The following is a 24,946-nucleotide window of genomic DNA, read 5'->3' as shown; positions in this document are numbered from 1 at the left end:
TGAACAGTTTATATACCACAGCTCAACTGACACGTAGATTTAGAAGCCTCAGTGCTGTTTACTCTATACCAGCATTTATGGGATATCTCTTTTCCAATTATATTATCTGTTGGAACTAAGTTTTCTAAAGCACAAAATCACATTTATGCCAACATAGCTGTGTACCTTGCTGAATGGACTTGACTCTTGTCTACTGAGACCTATGAAAATTGCCTCTTTGCATTGGACTTCCACTGTAGTTTGCATTAGACAATTTTTAAATGCAGCATTTGTTTAGTTCTGCAGTGTATTTAATTTGAGTGCTGAAGGGAAAGGGCTGTTTGTTAATGTGCTGATAGATTACAGTAAGTCTCATGTTTTTGTTTCATTATCTTTTCTCCTAAATTGTATTTTAGGTGTAGAGGCAAATATTTTGATCTGAATTTGCCATGAAAATAACAAGGGTTTAGTTTTGGCATTTTATTTCAAGCACTGTATACAGCCCATTAAGGTCTGTGTACAGTCTTTGTTGTAAATGAACTGTTAAAGATGCTCATAGAATGCACTGTATTGACTATAATTTTGCTCTTTTGTGTCGTGCCTTGTTTGTTGCTGCAAAGTAAACAGTGAGAATTACTGAGAAAGGAAATGTTGGCTCGGATGGTCAGTGAAGCTCAAAGTGTGAGCAGGTGTTTCCTTTTCGACACTGATAGATTGACTTTTGTGGCGGTTTCGTCTGATCCGAAAATTCTCAGAAGCCTAATTCAGGCCCACTGACTCGAACTATATTCCATGGCTTGTAAGACATGTTCAGATACAGTAAAGTGAATGTTTCTAATATGTCTGAGTTTGTGAATGTTGCTTATATTTTGGGCCTATGTCTGGACACACGCTGGGAATCACCCTTGTCTAGAGTTAACTTGTGGTAGTCTTGAAAACTTCCAGTGACTAGGAATACACAAGACTGAGGCCAAGATTTCTCTACACTGACATCATTATCAGATCTCAGAGATGATCAAGGGCCTAGATGGATCTAGATTTTTTTGACACAGACGTGGTCCATCATTTCTGGAATAGCATAATGGGTAATCACTGTTGGCTTCTTCAAGGCAGACTACGGTCCTATTTCCCACTTGGTCAAACACACTACAGTATATTAATAAGGGACCTTGCACACGACTCCTAATGTTGGCTGGAATGCCAAATGCCATGAATATAAAAATATTTTTTCAGTTGGACACTGATGTATGTACTGATGTTTGTTTAATGTGTTATTAGTTTGATAGTGTTTAAGCAGTCTGGCCAGTGTCCTGTCAGTACAGTGCAGCTGGGGTTTGCCCCAGTAACTACGGGGCTTCCCGGCTTTACTACTGCCATCAATTCTCATTTCAGCTTCCACTTCTCAAAGTTCTGGATGAAGTGCATTTCACATTTCCAATCTTAGAGTATACTGCATTTTCTTGGAGCACAGTATATAATCATATATTAACCAATAACCAAAGTTATTTTAAGTTGATATGATAACCATAAATCCATCATGACCAAATAATTGTGCTCTTCCAGTATTTCCTGTGAAAGGAAATGTATCCATAAGTTTGTTCCCCTTTGCTGCAGTAACACTTTGCAGTGAAACTTTCTACAAGACATTACTGTTCTGTTGTGATCACATTCAGCCATGAGAACATTAGTGAGGTGAGGTACGTTATATCATTCGTTTTGGGTCAAAAAAACCCATTCCAAAACATCTTAGATATTTCAGATGATGATTAATTGGGGAAGACAGTTCTGAATGCTGGTGTGGTATCAAGGACTTCAGCAAATTAACAGACAAACAAGTGACATTTAAATGAAGTGGGAAACTGGTGGTTCTGCTTCTTGGTGACATCACTTGAAACTGCTTTGCTGTTGCTATTATAAGGCAGCTCACTCAAGCAATCGCTGCTTAATTCTGAGGAGAATTAAGGCTTTTTTGGGGTGGTTTCTTTCTTTTTTTCCTTTTTCTTTTTGCTTCATGCTGAAAAGTATATAACAATATTATAAATCAGAGTATGCACATGGGAAAATGTAAGTACAATATTTGACTGTATGTATATATATATATATACTAAATATCTGAAGGTTTAATTCATGCTGCTCTTGTGTCACGTTAAATGGATGCACACACGTAGACACACTCGTAACCTCAGTAATTATGGATTGTTTTCTCTATAACCAAATACATTTCAGTAAATGATTGACTTAATGGCTTTTGGAATAAAACATTGTATCTGCATACATTGGGGGGGGGGGTGTTGGAGAGGTTGGAAATTTTCTGCTATTCTTTACATAGTCCTATTATTTTGTGATAAAATATAGATAAATGCATAGAAATGCTCCATTAACTTCCACTGAAGGCAAAGTAGGGTGTTTTCTTTCTAGTGTAAAAATGCATATTTTTGGACAGATGCTACACATCCTGCACATCTGCTACTTTACTGAAGTTGACAGTATTAAACGCATTGCATGGTCTTTTACTGGCAAATTTAGACCCAAAATGACTGGGGGGTCGTGATTGAGGTAGAGATTTAAATGCTTGAAAATCAGGGAATCAAATTAAACAGACTCAGTCTATTATGGAAATGATAACGCATTTTCCAACTGCTGTTGATTTCCATGTTCCATTTATGTGGTCAGACGTGGAAACGATAGTGCTCTAACTTTTGCATGAACATTTTCATTCAGAAGCCTGATATGATGCCGTCCGTACACAGAATGTGCAGGAGACTTTAATCCTAATAATGTTATTCCATCGAATAATATTGAATTAGACTTTTATTAGCCCATAGTTGATTTTAGCTTTTTTTTTTTAATGGTGTTCAGGCTGGGGTGCTATTTTTTGTCTGTTTAGAGGTAATTATTAACAGAACGGAATTGTGGAAGTGCTTATTCGGTTGTGATGATCTGGACAGATGTACTGGTGAACAGTATTTTATTGATGATAATAAAAGCACCTACTGTGTTGTAATAAGCTTATCATTCAAGAGACCACATATTCGCTGGAAATATAAAACTCTAACAGAACTATTCCCATGTGTTTGGGGGAGGGGGTGAGAGTTGAAGGCCTAATGGCTTAATCTTGGTATGCAAAACAGTACAGTAACCACCCCCCTCCCCCCAAACTCCCACAACAAGAAAAAAAAAACAGAAAAAAAAAAAAAGAACCCTTCACAGCTGCAATGCTTCCTCTTTTTTGAACCCCTGAAATCCTGCTGTGCTGGCAATTGTGCAGTGGTGCAACTCTTGAAGATAGACCGAAGATAGTGTTTTTTGTTTGTTTATTTGTTTCTGGACTTGGATAGCTAAATATATCTGGCCACAAAGACACACCACAATCAGCCTTCATGTAATGTAATGAAGTCAGCAGCACTTCCATATCTCTAAATGTGACATACTTTTCAGTGTATTTTTTATTTTGTTCCCAATTTAGTCATTCCCATTTCTGTCCATAACCTAGAATTCCCAAAATTATATCGTACCACATGCATCCTTTGAGACACACAAAACCAGCCCCTGCATTTTTTTTAATTGCTGTTCACACAACACCAACAAATTGCTTAACACACTTGAAGGAGAGCACAAAATCTTCAGACCTGCTACATTAGCTAACAGACATCTGCAAAGATTAGGAAAAATGTGCGCTGGGGGATGTAATCCTACCAGTGACCTAATGTTATCATTGCCATTTCTCCAGAACTGGCCACCCATGTGTTTTATTCCATTTGGACCATGTGTTTTAATAAGGGCAGTGCCCTATATTTGCCAGAAGTATCCACATGTGTTGTGCCCACATTGTGTCCAAATGTGTTTTCTGAGGGGACTGAATAAAACAAATTAATAATAATAATAATAACATTTTATTTATAACGCACTTTACATTTACATCTCATAGTGCTACAAAGTAAAGACTTCTACGTTTTTTTTTTAATGAAGGTAATTTGCAACACATTTAGAGGTATATTTTTTCAGCTGCATGTGAAACATTTCTCAAGAAAATCTTATCTAATTTCCTGTAAAGGCTAATGCACTAGTGATGGATATCCAAAGCAATAAAATGCCGATTGAGGCTGGAACAGAGGGAATTAGGAAATTATTTAAATAGGGCTCCAAAATTCTGAGGAAATGTATTATTGAAAGTATTCTGGAGTCCTTCATATTCAAATGAAACTTATAAAATGCAAATGATATCATGAGCAGAAAAAAAGCATGACAAAAAAAATGTAGCTGGTCTTTTTAATTCGGATCTAATAATTTCATTCTTTTGCTTTACTGGCAGTGCAATCAAGTTTGTGTGAAAGCCTCCAGTGACTCCATCAAATCCCTCTGAGAGTCTATGAAGACCAGCTTCACTGGAAGAGATCAGACGACATAGATATCTGAACATTAACCTGAACATGTTCAACTGCATAAAAGACTATTTGATCAAGTTAATATTATTATTATTATTAGAGTGCGTCTGATTTTGTCAGTTATTCCTGTTTCAGTGGTTTATATTTCAGATGCTGGACTTACTCTCAGTCTCAAAACTGCACTTAAATTTAACATTACAACAGTAGAGAAACTTAAATTTATTCAGTACTTCACTGACTGTACTTGTACATTTGCTTTAAAATGTAAAAATTCTGACAATTTCACAGTTCTAAAGTTTTAGATTTTTAATAAAAGAGAAATCCCAAGTGGTGTCAGACTTGTGGACCTCACTGTGTAAATATACACATATAGAAATTTGTAGACATCTGTAGACATTTATAACACTTGCTAAACCTTTTTATGCAGAGTGATGTCTGTAACCTCATTGCAGAGTAAGGTGGTTGTAGGAGCCTTGCCTATGGACATTTTTGGTGTTCCTGCTTGAGCTGGGAATCAAATCATTGTCTGACACGTGTTATTTACTAGAAATACTGATACTGTCCTAAAGAAAATCACTCTCAGGCTTCAGTTTCACTCAAAACCTTTCCTGAATGTTGAATTGACAATGTTCTTTTTTGTGATCATGTAACATCTGTGAGGCTTAAACTATGCAGCACACTTCTTCTGAAGGATGGAATTAAAATAATTTATGTTTAACATTTTGCCATTCTTAAAAAAATTGTTGAATAACAGTTTAAATCATTATTAGGAGTGGTAAGCAATGTTAGCCAACATTGTGGGAACATTCCCTGCAGTGTGGGATTCTCTACAAGCCACAAATCACAAGTAATTACAGTGTGAATAAACTGCAGTATTTTTTTAAATCTTATATCATTCATTTTTTTTAGCATTTTTTTAAATTTTGCTTTATGTTCCCATTTCTTATAATAGAGTGTTACACATTGTACAAATGCTTCCAGGCCCCTGTGAATTATTTTTGCCACATCATCCTCTTACGCCTTTGAACCTTTAGTTTATTGAAGGTAGCCCTGCACCGACAAGTCTAAGCAGAGTTTGTGACTCAGATGATAATAAATCTGAACAGTAACATATGACATTATTAAGAGAAAGTTTAGAGTGGGAGTTCCCAGTAATGGGCTTGTTATTGTGTTTTCCCACCGCTGAGTGAACACAGCTATATATTTTGTAAGGTCCTTCACAGTCTCAGGTGCAGAACAGCAAAGAAAACTGCAGAGTTTAAGAGCCCCAATCCCACCCCACATGACTTGTTTTGGAAATCACATACATATATTAGAGGCCCTGTGACACATACACTATTGTCTTTAGTCAATAAATGCTGATGGGCCATGTCCATGGGATTGCAGTATGTAAATTGATTTTGAAGTGGTGTTACCTCAGGGGACAGCTTGGGAGTGCTCACATTTTTATCAGTTGAGGTGAGGTGTAAGTGAAATTAAACACTAGCCAGCATACTCATGGCAAGGCAACGTGAATAAGCTAACAAGTTTCGAACAAGGAGGTTCTGTTTACAAAATTGGGCATGTATTTAAAATTCTTCAATCGACAGTGTCATGTGTGTACTTGGAAGACGTCATAGAAAACATTACCACACGCAGTGGACAGTGCAGTGTCCACCCATAGGCGGTGCCTGCCTAAAATCGTCCATGTGAACAGACAATGGCAGTAATCGCATCCACAGTACAAGAGGCTCATGCATATCCTGAAGGTCAGTGCAGAGGTCCCACCAGAGGGCCTCTGTTAATCGCGTCGCCAGACACAGCACCTCACTTGGACTTGTAAGGTTGCTAACCCGACCCTAGAGGACTGGCAATGTGACATGGTCCGGTGAGTCACAGTACCAGTTGTTTTGAGCTGATGGTAAGATTCATGTAATAGTGCAAACCCAACGAACCCATTTGTCTCCCAAGGCACTCTGCTGGGTCTTCTGCTCCAATATCCTATGGAAGCTAAAAAATGCTGCACTGACCTACAGGATATGAATGTGGGGCCTCCTGCATTGAATGTATATGTTGAGTTGCTTTGTCTGTTTGCATGCATGGACAACTAGCCACACGCCACCACCCCAATATTATACAGGTGTTAGCATTCCCAAGCCATTCCCTGAGGTAACGCCACTTCATTATCCATTTACATACAGGTATCCCATAACTTTTGGCATGTCAGTGTATTTACAGTATTGAAAGGGGTGTGCATAAACTGCAGTGGTTTAACTACCACTGAATCAGTTTTCCTGCGGGGCATCAGACATTTACATAGCCCACATCTGAAAGATTAATTAATGTAATAAAAAATGGCTACCACTAGATTTGTCTTTGTAAAATGGAGAGAAGATTGCAAGCAGGCCTTTATACCTGCTTTTGACATTGAGCATGGTTAACTTAAACTTAAATACAGTGTTTAATTGAATATCGTGCTTTTCTATGGAGAATACACAGCAGAACCTGCCGACAGTGAGTGCACTATAACACAGCTGAATATTTGTTCATTATAAGAGGTGTCTACAAATGTATTGTGTACAATGTATGGGGATTAAAACGTTGTTTCATGATATTTTTGATATCAACCATGTATGTCTAACAAATATTGGTCAAAAATATATGAGGGCTACCTGCATGTTACACCGAAAAGTCAGAAATATTTTACCATTATCAACATTTTCCATACAGGGCCATACAGAGGTGGAACAGGATGCTAGGTCTGTGGGTTCAATCACTGCCCCTGGGTTCTCCCCATATAACTGCGTTTCACAGTCCAAGAAATAATTTTAAAAACACCAAAACATAAGTTGGTGTACTGGCTGTTCAAAATTGTCAGTAGGTGTTAATGTATGAGTTACTATATGAGTGTGTGAAATCCTGAGTTGGATTTTTTATTCTTTATGTCCAGTGATTCCAGGTAGGCTGCAGTTATAGAGAAAGGATGGATGGATGGATGGATGAACATTACATAAAAACACTCAGAAGACACCTGTAGGTTCAATGGTTGTTTGTACAGTAAATATATATTAGTGCTGAAGACATTGTGATGGCTGATTCCTATCACCACAACTTTAATGAAATCTTAATCATTACGTTTCTCCACAATCAACATTTCACATTAAGTCTTTGTATATATCACAATTATTCTACGGAATAACTACGGAATGAGGTGCCTTCACTGTAGGAAGTGAGAGGATTATTTAAGGACATAAAGTAAGATCCGGGCGGCACGGTGGCGCAGCAGGTAGTGTCGCAGTCACACAACTCCAGGGGCCTGCCAGGCGCTCCGGGTGACTGTCTGTGAGGAGTTGGTGTGTTCTCCCCGAGTCCGCGTGGGTTTCCTCCGGGTGCTCCGGTTTCCTCCCACAGTCCAAAAACACACGTTGCAGGTGGATTGGCGACTCGAAAGTGTCCGTAGGTGTGAATGTATGTGTGTCTGTGTTGCCCTGTGAAGAACTGGCGTCCCCTCCAGGGTGTATTCCCGCCTTGCGCCCAATGATTCCAGGTAGGCTCTGGACCCCCCGCGACCCTGAATTGGATAAGCGGTTACAGATAATGGATGGATGGATGGAAGTAAGATCCATACCTGCTTACTCCGTTGCCACATATTTAACTACACTCCTTCAATTCAAGGTTTCAGATAGCTTTGGCTGGTTGAACACTTCTAGGAGAGACATTCTTTTGTTTGGGTTTTATAGATTAAACTGATAAATTTAACAAGTTCAAAGAGCCACACTTGGCACCTGTATGCAGTAAAAATACATTTCAATAAATCCATTTATAATCTGGGTCACACAGGCCCAATGGCCATTTATTTGTCTGTTGATCACCTGTACCACTAAAGCAAGCAAAAATGTATTTGCATTCATAGTCCAATCCCATACAACAGGGGTCCACAGTTATTTTTCCCTCAAGGGCCACATCCAACCAACACCATCCTCACACTATTTCATATAGTGCAGGACATCCATCCATCATCTGTAACCACTTATCCAATTTAGGGTCGCGGGGGGTCCCTACCTGGAATCATCGGGCGCAAGGCAGGAATACACCCTGGAGGGGACGCCTTTCCTTCACAGGGCAACACAGACAGACACACATTCACTCACACCTACAGACACTTTCGAGTCGCCAATCCACCTGCAACGTGTGTTTTTAGGACTGTGGGAGGAAACCGGAGCACCCGGAGGAAACCCACGCAGACATGGGGAGAACACACCAACTCCTCACAGACAGTCACCCGGAGCGGGAATCGAACCCACAACCTCCAGGCCCCTGGAGCTGTGTGACTGCGACACTACCTGCTTTCTGTAATCATATTATTATTATTACTATTACTAATTGGCCTAACTAACTATAGTTATTTGATTTTACTCACCATTCAATGAGAGAAGTGACAGCAGTGGGTTGAAACAGGAGACCTGAAATTGGCGCTGACTGGTTTGCTTTTCTTTTTTTTCTTTTTTTTTTTTGTCTTTTTGGCACCAGTAGCGTTTAGGCCCTGGTCACACTGGGTTTTTGCATTTCACTTAGGCTGTTTCTTAACACAAAATTCGAACGGCCGTACTTGGTTGTACAAAACTTGGCGAGTTCGACTCGCGAGTACAAAGCTCTGATAACGTGAGGACGCTGTGGGCGTTCTGTAATTGGAACACCAACGTACTTGATGAGTCACCGTCACAGTGGCGGGAAAAGCCATCGGCGCTGAGGTTGGTGCGAAATAAATTCTGAGAAATCGGACTCTCTCAAGTCTAAATAAGTCTCGTCCCAGTGCATTCTCTATAATACGGGCCGAGCAAGAACACGTTCGCGTATTTAGACTGTACTTGGCTAGATGTGGAACTTGGAAAGACTTAAGGACACGCAAGAACGCACATTGAGAAACAGCTTTAGCCTGGTGAAATGGGCGTGGCTGAGTGTGAGGCCAGCAATCAGCACTGTAAACCCTCCTGCATACCTGGAATCATTGGGCGCAAGGCGGGAATACACCCTGGAGGGGGCGCCAGTCCTTCACAGGGCAACACACACACACACACATTCACTAACACACTCACAACTACGGACATTTTTGAGTCACCAATCCACCTACCAACGTGTGTTTTTGGACTGTGGGAGGAAACCGGAGCACCTGGAGGAAGCCCACACGGACACAGGGAGAACACACCAAACCCCTCACAGACAGTCACCCAGAGTGGGAATCAAACCCACAACCTCCAGGTCCCTGGAGCCGTGTGACTGTGACACTACCTGTTGCGCCACCGTGCAGCAGGTATTCTATCAGTAGCGGCGAAAAATTAGGAATGTGACATGCAAAAATTTGAAGACACAAACCCAATGTGACTGTGGCTGTGTTGGTGGTGAGCCAAATGTTTAATTCTTTGCCGCCTATTGGGGAACCCTGCCATACCCTATACATTCATATTAAAATCCCATACAACATACCTTAATGCTTCAATTCCATACACCACAAAATCACCACAAAATCATAGTCAAATCCCATGAACTGCATAATTATAGTCCAATCCTGCACACCATATACTGATAGTCCAATCCCATGTGTACAGTGGACAAGGATGACATAACATTTACAAACTTGACCTGATATATTTACATACCTACAAAACCCACAGATTTACCGGAGCATGTCTGTGAACACTTGATGTCATTCAGCATCCAGGAGGTTTTGTGTGCTTAGTAGTTGTAACCTTACAAACACCAGTCCAAATTAGCATAAAAGTACTGGCCAATACTGTGGGGCTTCATACTCTTGTAGCCAGCATTTAGTATTGAGCTTGTCAACCTTGGTATAATGTATAGCTGCTTCAGAGATTCCCATTTCATTACCTTTGTTTCTGTGAGATCATACAATTTAATAACGGTGTCCCCTATGAGTTTACCTTAAAGTAGGTGAATTGAGTAGTAATAAGTGGTGTGAAACATTTACATACTTTTGATTTAAAAACATATCTGATGTAATGGACCCATGTTCAGCATCATGGACCAGGCAATATGTTTACTACTGTTTTGCCATCGCCTCTCAACTATAGGTAGTCATGGTAAATATATGTAGTAAATGGTAGTAAATATATGTCAGGCTTGTCTTTGGGGAAATTTAGAGTGGCACTGACCAAGGTTTGGTATTGGATAGCAAAAATGTGCACATGTTTGATTGAAAATATTGGAAGGCAAATGTTGACCTACTGAGATTCTTGGCTTGGGAGCGAGAGAGGGAGTTTTACTACTGCAGGAAACAACGTTTCACAAACAATGACTCACAGAGTAATGACAATTTAAATCACTACCAAGAACTGCCTTTAGATTAAACAAGGGAGCTGATTATAGGCGGATGTTTGTGAGTGAATGTGCTAATGTTTAGTGAATGGAGAAGGCATGGAAATTCCAAAAGTCCTATTCATTAAAGCTTCTAGCATTTTTTTTTTCTCAGTGAAAGGTGTTCACATCTGCTCTCATGCTTTATAGACCACAGAGCAGCCACCCCTCCTTGAGTACACACAGCAGAGTGCAGCCAGGGTACTGCAGAATTTTCTTATCTCCAATGCTGCTGATTCCTTGAGCCCATAATCTAAAATTTAATTATATTCAGTAACATGATGTTAGGTTTACCAAATACTTCCCTAGAATATGATGCTAATATTTACCATCATATAATCAAGCTAAAACTTTCCCACACATAATCAAGGTTCATAAAACAGTCAGACATGCATCACAGTAAGATGAAGATGTCAGTCTGAGTACAATCTAATTGTTGGCCTTCAGGAGATTTTTGGTTTGATACTGACCTTTGGTGGAGAGGATACCTCCTCCTATCCTCACATTTCTGTGCTCATGGTGCTAGCTAGCACAGGCTTCTTTCAGCCAAATGATAGTTCTGGGCAGTTTGCATCCTCCTCTGGCTGGCTCCGTTGTGTTGTGATAGTAGCAGTTCAGAAAGTAGCTGTAGGTTTACCTCAATCTAGGAGGCCAGTGGTTCTGTGTGACTGGCGGAGACCCACTGATAATTGGAAATGACTAGTAATTGGGGTGATATTTCAGCAAAAAACTAAAATAAAAAAATCAAAAGAAATAAAAAAGAAATGTAAAAGTGTGAAAACCTATTAAAATTTAAGGGTCATTTACCCAAAGAGGATTTAAGCCCTGTCAAACGCTGTCTTCTATCAATGTAATTTTTTAAGATATTTGTACATTTTTTTACTCTATTAATGTTGCTATTTAGTTGCATTGACTGAAGTGTACTGTTGTCATGTAGGGTAATGCACTGTTTATAGTTTCCCTCATATTTGGAAAATGCAACATTTTATATAATATTTTATGGCTACCTTGCCTTCCTCTATTACACATAGAGTACCTCAGGGCTCTCTCTTGGGGACAGACATGTTTTTATATACATTCTCCCACTTGGGCCCTTCTTCTAGATTTACTGTATATGATATGATATCATATGAAATGTTGGTAGCTGAGTTAGCTGTGCAAAATTGCCCACAGGTGTGGGAGTGTGAGTGACAGGTTGAGCATGATTTGCCCTGTAATGGACAGGTGCCCCATCTGTGGTTCCTGCCATGTGCTATTGCCTCTTTACCAAATAACTGATGTCTGGTGAGTGATGTGGATTGGCTGCTGTCATGTCAACAAGGTTGAAGCTGCATTTTAGTGGATATTGGATGATTCCCTCAAGCTGCAAATAATGTAAAGAATTTAAGGTGTCTAGAAAAGTGCTGCATAAGTAATTAAGCATAGTCTAGCATAAATATCTATCATGACAAAGAGGATTTATTGTTTAGTAAGCTTAATTTGATGTTTAAATTTCTAGAGCTTAATTCAATATGTTTCATCACTGTCCTTAGAAAAACATGTATCTCCAAAATAGTAACTTTACAGTAGAAGGAAAAAACTTTCTTAACTTTTAATTTAAGTGTAAAAAAAAAATCAAATACATTTTTAATGTAATAAATGTCATTTTGAAGCATTTCTTCTAGTCCGTTCATCATAGCAGGCAGTATTGCAGTCACACAGCTCCAGGGTCCTGGAGGTTGTGTGTTCGAGTCCCGTTCCGGGTGACCGTCTGTGAGGAGTTTAGTGTGTTCTCCCTGTGTCCATGTGGGTTTCCTCCGGGTGCTCCGGTTTCCTCCCATGATCCAAAAACACACGTTGGTAGGTGGATTGGTGACTCAAAAGTGTCCATAGGTGGGAGTGAATGTGTGAGTGTGTGTCGCCCTGTGAAGGACTGGTGCCCCCTCCAGGGTGTGTTCCTGCCTTGCACCCAGTGATTCTGGATAGGCTCCGGACCAACTATGACCCTGAATTGGATAAGCAGTTTCAGACAATGGATGTCAGACAGACATTCATCATTACATTTTCACACAATTTGAAGCATATCTGCTGTGTTCTAATGATGTAGTAAACTAAAAATCCACAAAAACTGAGATACATGTTTTTTGTTTTGTTTTGTTTGCTATTTTGAAAAGTGACAGTTTTCATCATACTTGCTATTTTTATGAAAAATGTAAAGCACCTGTTTAAATATGTAAATACAAAAAAATACAAATATATGTTTATGATTGATAAGTTCCATTAAAGAAGTCCTCAACCAACTCCATCAGTCCATAAACCAATAATTTTTGTCTTTCAGATTTACTCTAATTTTAACATTTCATGTAAAATTCAGAAGGTCTGTTCACTAAGTTTGTTTGGGATGGAATATGTCTGGTTCCCACTACCACCACTGTAAAAATGTCAGTGAACGCATTTGACTACAATGAACCACTTTATATCAAGCCATTCTGAAAGACTGTTTACATAACAAGTCAACTATGCGGAAATTCTGAAAAATCAGTGGAATTCCCCTTTAGGTCACCTAATGCTGCAGTTACGCTAATCAGATCAAGTATAATCAGATATAAAGTCACATTTTGTGGGGATGAATAACAGTGTCATTTATTACATTATTGAAGAATAAGCCTGAAGATCCTACATTTGTAATAAGCAGTTAATATTAGTAACAGCAGAGAGTATGATGCCATCAACGTTCAACCACAGACCACAAATTGTTGAAGTGTATGCAGTTACTTAAAAATCCTCCCTCCACTCTGACTTGTGTTTGACTTTATTGTAAGCCAGAATTTTGTGTGTGTTTGTTTATCCACAGCACTGTCAGAGCAGGCTGCATCTAAACCATACCAGGGTGTTCGTGTCAAAGACCCCGTCAAAGAACTTCTGCGCAGAAAAAGAGGAAACACAGGCAAAACAGTGCCCCAGACTGCGGTGAGAGTAAAACACACATTTAGTACTGTGTAAAAGTCAGAGGCCACACTTACTGATTTCATTAAGTCAAAATGGCCGTTACTTGCAAGACATACAACAAAATCTGCACCACAACAAACATTTCCAAAGTAAGAGTCAAAAGATGTCATTAAGATTTTTTTAAAAATTGGACAAGAAACATACAAGAGAAGGCAGGCCACCACTGGACAAAAAGAATTTCAAATGTTGAGCTTTCATTTAAAAAAAGAAAAAAAAAAAAAACCTTAAAGCTCCATTCTTGAAAGCAAAACTCTTTTCTAAGACAGCACTTGGGAGATGAGCAAAACTATCCCTCCTGTTTCTCTGGAAAACTGAAGGGAAGTCTCTCTGAAAAGAATGGTAACTGTATGATATTCAAAAGTTGGATGCCATAACAGGGTGCAGTTAAAGCTACAAATCTCCTGAGTAGATATATGTAAATTCTCCCACAGACATTATTGCTAAGAATATTAAAGGAGCACTAGAGCTGCGCCCCAATTGGGAACTGATAGTAATGAAGGAAATAACTCATCAGGAAATAATGAAGCATTAAGCAGGAACAAATGTAAACTGTGCGTATCTTATGAAAACAACATAATTAATATGTTCTTCTCACTCAAGCGAACCAAACGGAGTAGGGGAGGGTGGGACTAGTTTGTGAACGAAACGCTTCTCAAAATTCTATGTAAGTTCTAGAAAAACAAAATCCCGGACGTTTGTGAAATTCCACCTGGACATTTTTTTTAAGTCTAAAAAAGAGGACATGTCTGGGTAAAAGAGGACGTCTGGTCACCCTACTCATTTGTCCCTGTTAAATGCTTCATTATTTCCTGATGAGTTAATTCCTTCATTAGTGTCAGTTCACATATACTTAATATAATGTGCTATCTTTCCACAATCCAAAGGGAAATGACAACTGAGGAGCTTCTCACATCTGGGAAATTTGATCTCTGTTCCAAATAGTGCCCTACTCCCTACATAGTGCACTTAAATTTTCAATCTAATACTTTTACACACAGACAGTGCACTAAATTTGACAGAGGGACATTAAACTTGTATTGAATATGAATGGTTTTATTATCTGATATACAAGACACTATTTTAGTGCAGAAACCATTATTTTATGACCTGCACTGTGCACTACGCAATCTAGAGAGAAATATTTGGGTCTCAGCCTTTAAAAATGTCGCACAATGTTTCAGCTTCAGCATGTCATGACATGCGCTGTCATAGCACTAGTTAATTATGTCCTGTTAGTAAGAAACCGTGTAGTCTGTTAATATTTTGTTTACTAGCATGCTGTACTAACCTTTAAAGTGTGAGTACTACACAATTTTGCACAGACTTTTGCTCCTGGACTAGGCGGCACGGTGGTGCAGCAGGTAGGTGTCACAGTCACACAGCTCCAGGGACCTGGAGGTTTCCCATTCCGGGTGACTGTCTGTGAGGAGTTTGGTGTGTTCTCCCTGTGTCTGCGTGGGTTTCCCCCGGGTGCTCCGGTTTCCTCCCACAGTCCAAAAACACACGTTGGTAGGTGGATTGGCAACTCAAAAGTGTCCGTAGGTGTGAATGTGTGTGCGTGTCTGTGTTGCCCTGTGAAGGACTGGCGCCCCCTCCAGGGTGTATTCCTGCCTTGCGCCCAATGACTCCAGGTAGGCTCTGGACCCACCGCGAACCTGAACTGGATAAGCGCTTACAGATAATGAATGAATGAATGCTCCTGGGCTCCTTCTATAATTAATTCACATTTACAGCACTGTTCTAACATCAAGGGGGAGAGTGAGGGAGGGGAAAGGGTCTCATACCCTCTTCTAAAAAATGACATAGTGCAGTTTCTGGGCACAGAGTAACAACAACAGAACAATATTCTGTTACAATATTTTTTAAGCTGCATTTTTAAGGTATACATTTTACCTAGTGTTCCATTAAAGTGCTTTGATTTTTACACATTAATCCATATAGACTTTTTCATAAAAACACACCTACCAAACACTTAACCATACACACACATACATTTTTTTGTTGTTGTTGATTTTACGCACTCAAGGGCTACTAGGTTCATTCTTTTGTCAAGGTTTACCCTTAAATTATCCATAACTTCAACTGGACAAACCCTGACCTGACCCTGAAACCTAACACCTTACAATAACATTAACAATTTTTTTAAAACACCTATAAAAATAATATAAGGACCAGCATGTTGTGCCCACAAGGAAAAGTCCCCACAATGTGGGTGCATGAACAGGTTTTGGTCTCCAAAATCTTGTATATTTCCGACACATACACATACACAGTGTTCATTATGCCTGCCAGCCCTTTTTCACTCATCTTCTATTACTACAAGTCCAAACCTGTTGGACTTTCTTATCAGACTGCCTGCTCTCATATCATTATTATGTGTAAAGCCAGAGAAAAAAAACATAGATATGAAAAGGCGTCAGATAATTCTGGGATTCATTGATAAAGAATAAGTTATTGTGCGGTGTCAGATTGACAGCATTATCTCAAAAACTTACAAAACGTAACATGGACAATGAGTCCATTTTTGCTGGTGTTTGCTCAATTCCAGGACCTGCCCTGCTGGAGTATCTGGCTTGGGCTGGACACAAGTTTCTAATTGTAGAGCAAAGCAGCCTATAAAGCAGGCAAGCTCCAAGGGGATTTTGTCCTTATATAATCCAGGTGTTTTTCCATGACAGTTAAACCATTCCCCCATGCTGCTGCAGGGCATTGATCCTTATGCAAATCACTGGGTTGCCCTGCCAAGGAGCAGGCCTACCAACCTCATAATTATACTTAACAACACACAAAAACATAAATACAGCCCAATTTAGTGCTTGACGCCAGTGGTATCAGGGGTGAATTAAAAAAAAACAGGGTCTAATGTTTCTTTCCGCCGACTTTACTTGGATTGATCTGCTCTTATCTTTCAGCTAATTTCATAAACATCACATCTGTCCATCTGCCAACAGCATACTATTTACCAGCATCAGGCTTTAGGTGAAATAGCACCTAGCAAAATCCCCTTGGACGTTTGGGAGGATTGGGTAACAACTCTAGGAAGATAATAATAAAGTGCACTGCTGTTTGGCCGGCCATTGACCTTCAGTGATTAAACATCGGCAAAAATTTTGACAGCCTAAGCTCCTGCCTGAAGATAAAACAGTTTCAGTCATCATATTGCAACTCTGCTTCCAAAAAGATTAAGGTGTGGGAAAGAAAGTACATTTACACTGTAAATATTTCACCACCTCAGATTTACAAATTCCACATCTTGACTGAAAAAATGGCTGTTTACTTTGTTTACTATTTACTTTGTTTACTGAAGTATAAATGCAAAAGGAAAGTCAGGGCATTGTGTAAAATGCAACAGAAATGTCTATTATTACTACATAATTTATCATTATCATTTATCAATCAAATAGCTATTAATTATTATTATATAAACTGTGTTGAAAATTTATTTATTAACAAACAAATTAAAAACTATGATTTCCAGTGGTTTTATTTACAAACGTATTTTAAAAATCTAAGCAAAAATAAACATTACGCAATATGCCAGTGAACATAAAATGGACAAAAGGAGAATCCACCACATCCTCAGTCACTACATTAAAGAAGGGTCATGGCCCACCACTTTGTGCCAATATCCATAAGAGAATTGTCAAAAAGTTCAAAATAAAAATTTCTCAACCCAAGATTGAGGTGAAGGTGTTAACTAGGAATGACATATGCAGAAATTAAGGTGACAGCTTTTCCTGCTAAGTCCATGGTTATTTCAACAATACAATGCTAGGCCTCATGTGCTACAACTTTGTAGCTTCGTCGACACAGAGGGTGTCTACTGACTGGCTGACTACAGTCCAGATCTATTTACTATGCATCATGAAGAGGAGAATGGTGACTGGGTGATTGAATCCATGGCCTGGTGGTTTGGGAACTAGGTTTGAAACCGTAAGGTTGCCGGTTCAATCCCCAGAGCCAGCAGGTCAGCCTCTAGCTGCTCCCCATGTGTTGAGGCATATATGCTCACTGCCCCCTAGTGTGTGTATAAATGTGTGTTTCACTGCATGAATTGGGTTAAATGCGGAAAAAAAAATTCCTCTGTGTGCAAGCACAGTGGCCAATAAATTGATTCTAATTCTAAAGTTCTATATCAAGAAAGATTGGCTGAAAATTGCACTTACAAAACTACATCAATAGCATCCTAATTTCCAAAGATTAAAAAGTGTCATTTAAAAGAATAATTATGTAACACAGTGGCAAACATTCCACTGTCCCATCTTTTTTGATGTGTTCAAGAGAAAGCAATTCATGCTGTCCTCACTCATGTTCTTCTTGCTATCTTCAGTGAATTGGCCTCACAGGGTTAACAATACATTTGACTGGCCCAACTGTAAGAAACTATTAGCCATGCTAACAGGATCAGCTGCACCTGCTGGATATTACCAAAAAACTTCAGTAGCATTATTATTTATTTACTTTGATTAATTATTAACTGGTCAAAGATCCAGATAAAACTGTCAAGATTTGATGATGCCTCACCTACAAGAAATTTTTTATAGGGTAAAGACCGTTAATTAATTCACCGTTCATGTATATACACACAAACAAAGTTTGATTGCACTTGGCCCACACCAGAACAGATAGTTTGTCAAAGAGGCCACTGCATACAGGGTAAAATCTTGCCAAGTGCCAGGAAATTAACCTGCAGTCTTTGTGATATAGAATGTTACACTGTGAATCTCCCTTCTGGTCATGTTAGTACAACTGTAAATATTGATCTAGAAATTAAACATTTTCTCTCATTTTTGATCTCTACTGTACCTGTTTTCCTTTCATCTGTTACGCGTCTGAAGCTGTGCTGTAAGTGTATACAACAGTGTGGGCAGAGTGTGAATGTTTTAGTCCTGCTGCTGTTTCTGGTGGCTGTTTCACCACCAACAAAACTGAAAGGTTTCTGTCAACCGTAGCTCCTGAAATCACCAGTAATACACAGTGCTTCAGGGATGAGGATCAATAAATGTCTGTTTTGAACACAAACCTGTACTGTTGTACTTGTCAAAATTTACTGCATTCTATTGCAGTGTTAATGTCTATATAACAACCTGCGTTTACTGGCCCAAAGAAACAAAATGTATTCAGTTTATGCTTTTACTTTAGAGTTTCATGTACATTTCTATGGACACATGTTTTATTATTGTTTCATTGGACATGGGGACATGGATCACTGACATTTTTCTAAACTAAGACCAAAATTGATTTATTTGAGGCCAAACCTCCATCCATATCTTGAAAGAAATTAGTGCTTTCTGCTACGCTTTTTCCCATATTTCATTTCATTTCATTTCATTTCATTGCCTATTCAGAATAGAAAAAGCATGTTAAAACCATTTTGTATATTTTTATTTTATACGTTTTTCAGTGTAGGGAAAGGAAAAAAAAACATTTAAAGGAATTTGCTCAAAAGTCCGCCAAAATTATATATAAACACATTCTCAGAACTGAAAACCTGTTAAACCATATTTAAAAACCCAGAAGATAACCAAAGGATAAACTGTAGCATTGATTCAGATTTTGAAAGATACAGAAGTGTTTCTTTCCACTGTGAGGAAACTCACTCAGGACTACTGAGAGGAAGTTGCTCTGCCAAGAAGCAATGCTGAGAAAAAGAAATTGAACATAATTAACTCAGAAGAACACAAAAACCTGGAGATCTGAGGCAGGAAGTAAGGGTTTGATAATTGGACTGATGAGACTACATTTGTCATTTGGATTATTTGGATTGTGAGAAGCTGAAAATGCATCCAACTACTATGATTAAACTTTGGAATTGTGGAAAAAGGCAAAGTTGCTGAGACTTTTGATGAATTTTCTGTTTGCCATACACCAGTTGGTCATAATATAGTTGACCTCATTGTTCCTGCATGAAACAAGAACCACAATGTTGTTGCTCATTGTCCATTTTATTAGCTCCACTAATTTATTAGCCACTTACAACCTGTGAAACTGTAAAACTACAAAATGAAACAAAATGAAGGGTCGAGTGCAGAAACACGTAGGGCGTTTTAATGTTGGTCTGATTGATGAGTTTCTTTGATTTGAAAGACTTGAACTGAAGACATGAAAGGTTAGTCTGTGGGGTTTACACCATAATGTACCTGCTAATGATTGAAATTTTTCTTTGACATGTTATTTCTGTGCAATTCTCAACAGGTGGTGGTTCCCAATAACTCTCTGCCATCATATGCACATGTTGGTAAGTAAAAAGCTTGTTGGAATGACTGACACAGTAAAACTGCTGTAGGCTCCTTAAAGACCAGAGTACACAGACTCAGCATTCCCCAACAAGCAAGAACATTGTTAGGTTAGAAGCTTTTTTAACATGTCTGAAAAAAGAACAGATGAAGCCAGTAAGGTGTGAATGAGGGAGAATGTTATAGAGACTATAATGGCCACTGTATAAAGGTTTATGGAAAACATCTTAGCTAAGTTTGCTTCTAAAATCAAGGATATTTATAGATAGCTTTCCTTCATTGCTAAGACTCGGCAATTCTTGTCCTCTGTGGTGTACATGGGTCCCAAAAGGGTATTTCATAAACCACTTAAGCTACATTACTGAAATATTATGTGCCATGTAGGTACATCCTGAACTTTCCATTGGTATATCATTTGTTGTCAATTGCAACAGGATTTCTGCCATTTCAAGATGGCCACCATCTCAATTACCACTTTTTTTGGGGGGGGCAATTAGTTGAAATATGTGTTTATAATGTTTATAATTCTAATATCTTTCGATATGTTTTAGGGAGAAACATATTTTAGCTGATTTTGTAAAGCAGTTTTTTTTATAAATATTTTAAAAATGTTTATCGGTCTAACAGTATTTTTTTTTTTGTCCTCTGTGGTTGACACTGGTACTTACTAAATCTGCTTTTCTATTAAAATCTTGGTATCAAATGCGACATGATTTTGATTGAGAAATTACAGTTCATTATTAATAAGAAAATCACCTATTAATTGGTCCATTTAAAAATGAAAATATTGCAATTATTTTTTTTTGTAATTATTATTTTTATAAAAAAAATTATTAAGGCATTGCTAAAGCTGGTGTGGATACAGTTTATGGTATAATGTTAGGCACCACCTGTGGAAATGTAGAATCTTTGGCTTCAAAGTATTTTGGGGAAAAAATCAATGTAATATGTTTTTATATCCAGTAGTCCTATTTCATATTAAAATGACTGAACATTTCTAACTTCCATTTTTCTGGGTATCAGGAGATTAGCAACCTTTACTCTTCTCTGAAGATGTTATATTAGTTGTTGGACCTTTTCTGGGAAGATTTGACAGCATTCATTGACTATCTGAGTCCACAGTGGGTGCAGATGAATTCACCAGTTATAATGTATATCTACAAACATTTGGAGGCACTGACCATGCTGTCAGTTGAGTCTGTGTTCTGGTATGCAGGAAACTTTCTCGATACTGTTTTCTAAATGGGACACATTATGAGAAAATTCACTCAGTGCATTGCCACATTCATATAGGAATCTAGAGCCTATCAACCCACACACTGTGAATAAAATGTCACACAAGTCAGTAAACATGGGATATAACTAGCCATTCTGATTTTGCTCAGCTTTCTACTTCAAATGTGGATACTTCTGAATTTTCGCATCTCTTCATCTGAGTCTCTTCAATCACAGTGCTGGAGTTATTTATACAAATTCCATTTCCAAAAACAGTAGGAAATGTTGTAAATTGCGGTTAAAAACCTAAATCTATGATTGGGTAAATTCTCTTGAAGCTTTAACTGACAACAGAACAAAGAAAATATTGCCAAAGTTTTCACTGACCAACTTGATTGTGTTTTGTACATATCAACAAATTTAAAATCTGATGTCTGCAACACACACTAAAAAAGTTGGTTTGGGGCAAAATAAGTGCATCAGTGCCCATGTAAGTGTATGAGTGACTAACACTGAGTGAATGAAAATATTGGAAGTATTTTCTATCCTTTTTTTCCATTAAATGGAGGTTCAAGTAAATGAAAAAATACCACAAATTCTTGTTTTCATTACATTTTACAACATGTCCCAATATATTTGTAATGCACATGGCATTGTTAAATCATACAAAACTGATACAATGAGAGTCGAGAAGCAAGAGAGCTGGGCATAATCAGTTAAAACAATAGTTTGTTCCTCGCTAGATGCTGCTACTTGTTATGGGGTGAGTTCTATGTGGTTTTTGTCCTTTAAAGGAACTGGTGCTGAAAGCAGATTTTCTAAACAAAGCTCAGACATAGAGAGAATGTTGCTGTGTTGTTTGATCCTTGTTGCATTTTGACCAAAGCATGTCAACATTGCATTGAAAGCCCCATGTAACTTTGTAAAATCGGTATAATATGTCCCTATGTAAAACATGGCTTTTGTTAATGTGATTTGGGAAGAACCACATCATACTGTAAAATATGTTTACCAGTCTTACTAGTCCAAGCCAGGAACCACTGAAGAACCTGTTGATGTTTTTTCCTCATGCTATATTTAATCTCTAAAGGCCCCTCTGGTCTGCCAGGGACCAACCAGATTGCCTCAAATGATTCAACAGTGGATGTTGGAGCCCTGTGTTCAGGTTGGGTAACTCAGTCCAGCAGCTCGGCAGCCTTCCAGCAGCTAGGTCATTGGACTCCTCCGGAATATCTGCACCATGAGCCGCCCATCCCTTCACTACCATCCCTGACCACTGTTCAGCCTGTGTGTCCCAGCTACACAGTGGTGGGCCCATCTTCCATGCTGACCCTAACACACACGCCTCTATTCACCAATCTCGGAGTAAGTCACAGCCAGGCGGTGAACTTACAACCTGAAACCTTGAAATAAATCAAAACCCTTTTCACCACCTTTGTCTTCTTCTCTTATTTGTTCCAGACCCTTAGCCCCTCTGGCTCAGCTGTTCCTCAGATGGACGTTCCTGACAGCTCACTGGCGTACATCCCATGGGCCCAGCCCTTGTCCACTCTCTCTGGACCTGTAATGCAGCGACCTCCATGCCCTCAACCCCTCACCACTGCCCAGTTTCTGCCAGTGTCACTGCCCCCCATGCCAGCCCCCATTTCTGCACCAGAACCCCAGCAGGTGGAGCCAACCCCAGCCTCAGAGGGGACCCTAGCTCTGGAGAAGCTTCTGGAAGATGACGAGGATCAGAAGGAGTCTTACGCTTGCAGTCCTTCCCTGTTTACGCATGATATTTAAGATGCTCTAGGCTTATTAATCAGTTATATCTTAATACAAGGCTTATTACCAAGTGTCTAATATTAGTTATTCATTCATTATTAAGATTAAAATGTAATTAAACATTTATCAAACCTAACTATACAGAGGAGGGAAGAAACCTTTGAATATAAAGTTTAATGTTAATCAAAAATTTATTAAAATTAAAATTAAATTCAAAGAACAAAAATTATTTTTATCAAAGTATTTTTTACCTATTTTCTATTGGTTAGTTCATGATAAATTATACATTCCAATCTCTTATTATACAGATCAGTCATAAAATTAATGCCACCTCATTGTGTGTTAGTCCTGTTTTCACTCTCTTCAAAATGGGGGTGGATTTTTCTCATCTTGCCTGATTGTGGCACTTGTACAAGTGTATCAGACACAGTAGTACTGCTGGTGTTGTTAAACACCATGTCCACTTACTGTCCACGCTGTTAGTCCACTTTGTAGATGTATAGTCATAGACAGTAGCTTATCTGTTGCTGTACAGTTGCAGTTGGTGTTGGTCATTATCTAGTCCTTTATCAGTCAACACAGGACGCTGTTGACTGTATATTTTTGGTTGGTGGACTATTCTCAACCTAGACACTGAGGGCTTTAAAAACTCCAGCAGCACTGCTGTGTCTGATCCACTTGTATCTCTAACAAAGTATGCACAGCAGCAGATGGGCTGATGTCTGTTATTGTAGAACTACAAAATTTACTTGTATGGTCAGTGAAGCTGGAAAAATGGAAAATGAGTGTAAACACAAGGAGGTTGTTTTAATATATGGCTGATCTATGTATATACATTGATTTTTCCCTCAACTATTTTATAACCACACGCATTATATGTACTGTATTATATTTTAAGTAGTGAGTTACGTTAACAGAGAAAGAAATGATCAATTTACAATTCAAAAGTTCAGCTAGCTGCATATTTGTGTTTGCTGCAGCTAAACCCTGCATTATCTTTGAAATTCTGCTGCTTTAGTGTATGTGTAAAATTCTGATTCTGCTGTATATCATTTATTAAAAAAGCATTCATGTTGCATATGTGTATATATCATTCAGATGTTTACTTTTTTTTTATTTTTTTTATTTTTTTTTTTGCTTGTTCAACTTATTTGGGCTTAATGGGGCTAATGAAGACAAATTTGTTTTGTAAACACAGGTTTGTTGACACCAATACTTCTGAAAATCCATGATTTTGCTGGATAGGAGTTTGGGAGATTGGATTTATGTGCAGTCACATCTTGGAGCAAAGAGCACAGCACTTAAGACTTATTTCAGAGCTATGCCCTGTGCAGTGTCATGAATGAACTCTGGAAAACCCCGTCCATTTGTTTCCCTTCATTGCCCAGTCCGGTCAAACATTCCCCATCATGTCTTGTCCAGTGAAAAGATATTTCTTCTTGCTGGGAACCCTAAGGAGCACCCTAGGAGGAATCCAGGCCAAATGTTTGCTTGTAGCCAAGTGTTTTGGGAGAACAAAGAAAGAAAGAAAGAAAGAAAGAAAGAAAGAAAGAAAGAAAGAAAGAAAGAAAGAGAATTCCTGTGAATTAAATCTCTTATCTTGTCTTCAAGTTGAGGGCTTGTTCCCACAGCATTTCTCTGGCCTTGCAGCCTTTCCCTCCACCTGCTCTCCAAATAAAAACAGATTTTTCTCTGGCACAATAAGAGCACACTGAAGAACATTACAGTAAATGTAATTATGATTAAGACTGGTTTATTTTGCTTATGTTTATATGCTTATGATGTGACCAATGACCAATGATCTCCTAGTTTCTACACTCATTTACCTACGATTACATACTGTAGCCTGTAGCTCACCTGTTGTGGTGCATACTTTGTGAACCCTTTTTCACTCTGTTCCTCAATGGTCAAGAACCCCCCCCCCCCCCAAAAAAAAAAAAAAAAAAACAAGTATTACTTGGGTAGTGGATTATTCTCAGGGATGCAGTGACACTAATGTTGTCCTTGCCTGCTACTGTGTATTGC

General features: G+C 38.6%; 1 protein-coding gene across 2 annotated transcripts; it reads left to right on the top strand.

Moving 5' to 3' along the window:
• Positions 1–1,927: 1,927 nt before the first annotated feature.
• LOC136708984 (POU domain class 2-associating factor 1) lies at positions 1,928–23,981 on the top strand. 2 transcript variants are annotated; one of them, XM_066683941.1, is made up of 5 exons: positions 1,928–2,043; positions 13,549–13,664; positions 19,899–19,941; positions 22,263–22,519; positions 22,616–23,981. In XM_066683941.1, the coding sequence occupies exons 1-5, from the start codon at positions 2,028–2,030 to the stop codon at positions 22,937–22,939; spliced, it is 756 nt and encodes a 251-aa protein (XP_066540038.1). In that variant the 5' UTR covers positions 1,928–2,027; the 3' UTR covers positions 22,940–23,981. The 2 variants fall into 2 exon arrangements, with proteins under 2 accessions (XP_066540038.1, XP_066540031.1); XM_066683934.1 differs by having other exon boundaries at positions 22,245–22,519.
• Positions 23,982–24,946: the final 965 nt, after the last annotated feature.

This window comes from Hoplias malabaricus, chromosome 1 (genome assembly GCF_029633855.1).
Source record: "Hoplias malabaricus isolate fHopMal1 chromosome 1, fHopMal1.hap1, whole genome shotgun sequence".
NCBI lineage: Eukaryota > Metazoa > Chordata > Actinopteri > Characiformes > Erythrinidae > Hoplias > Hoplias malabaricus.
Note: the sequence above shows the minus strand (reverse complement) of the source record. Positions and strands in the feature narration are given on the sequence as shown.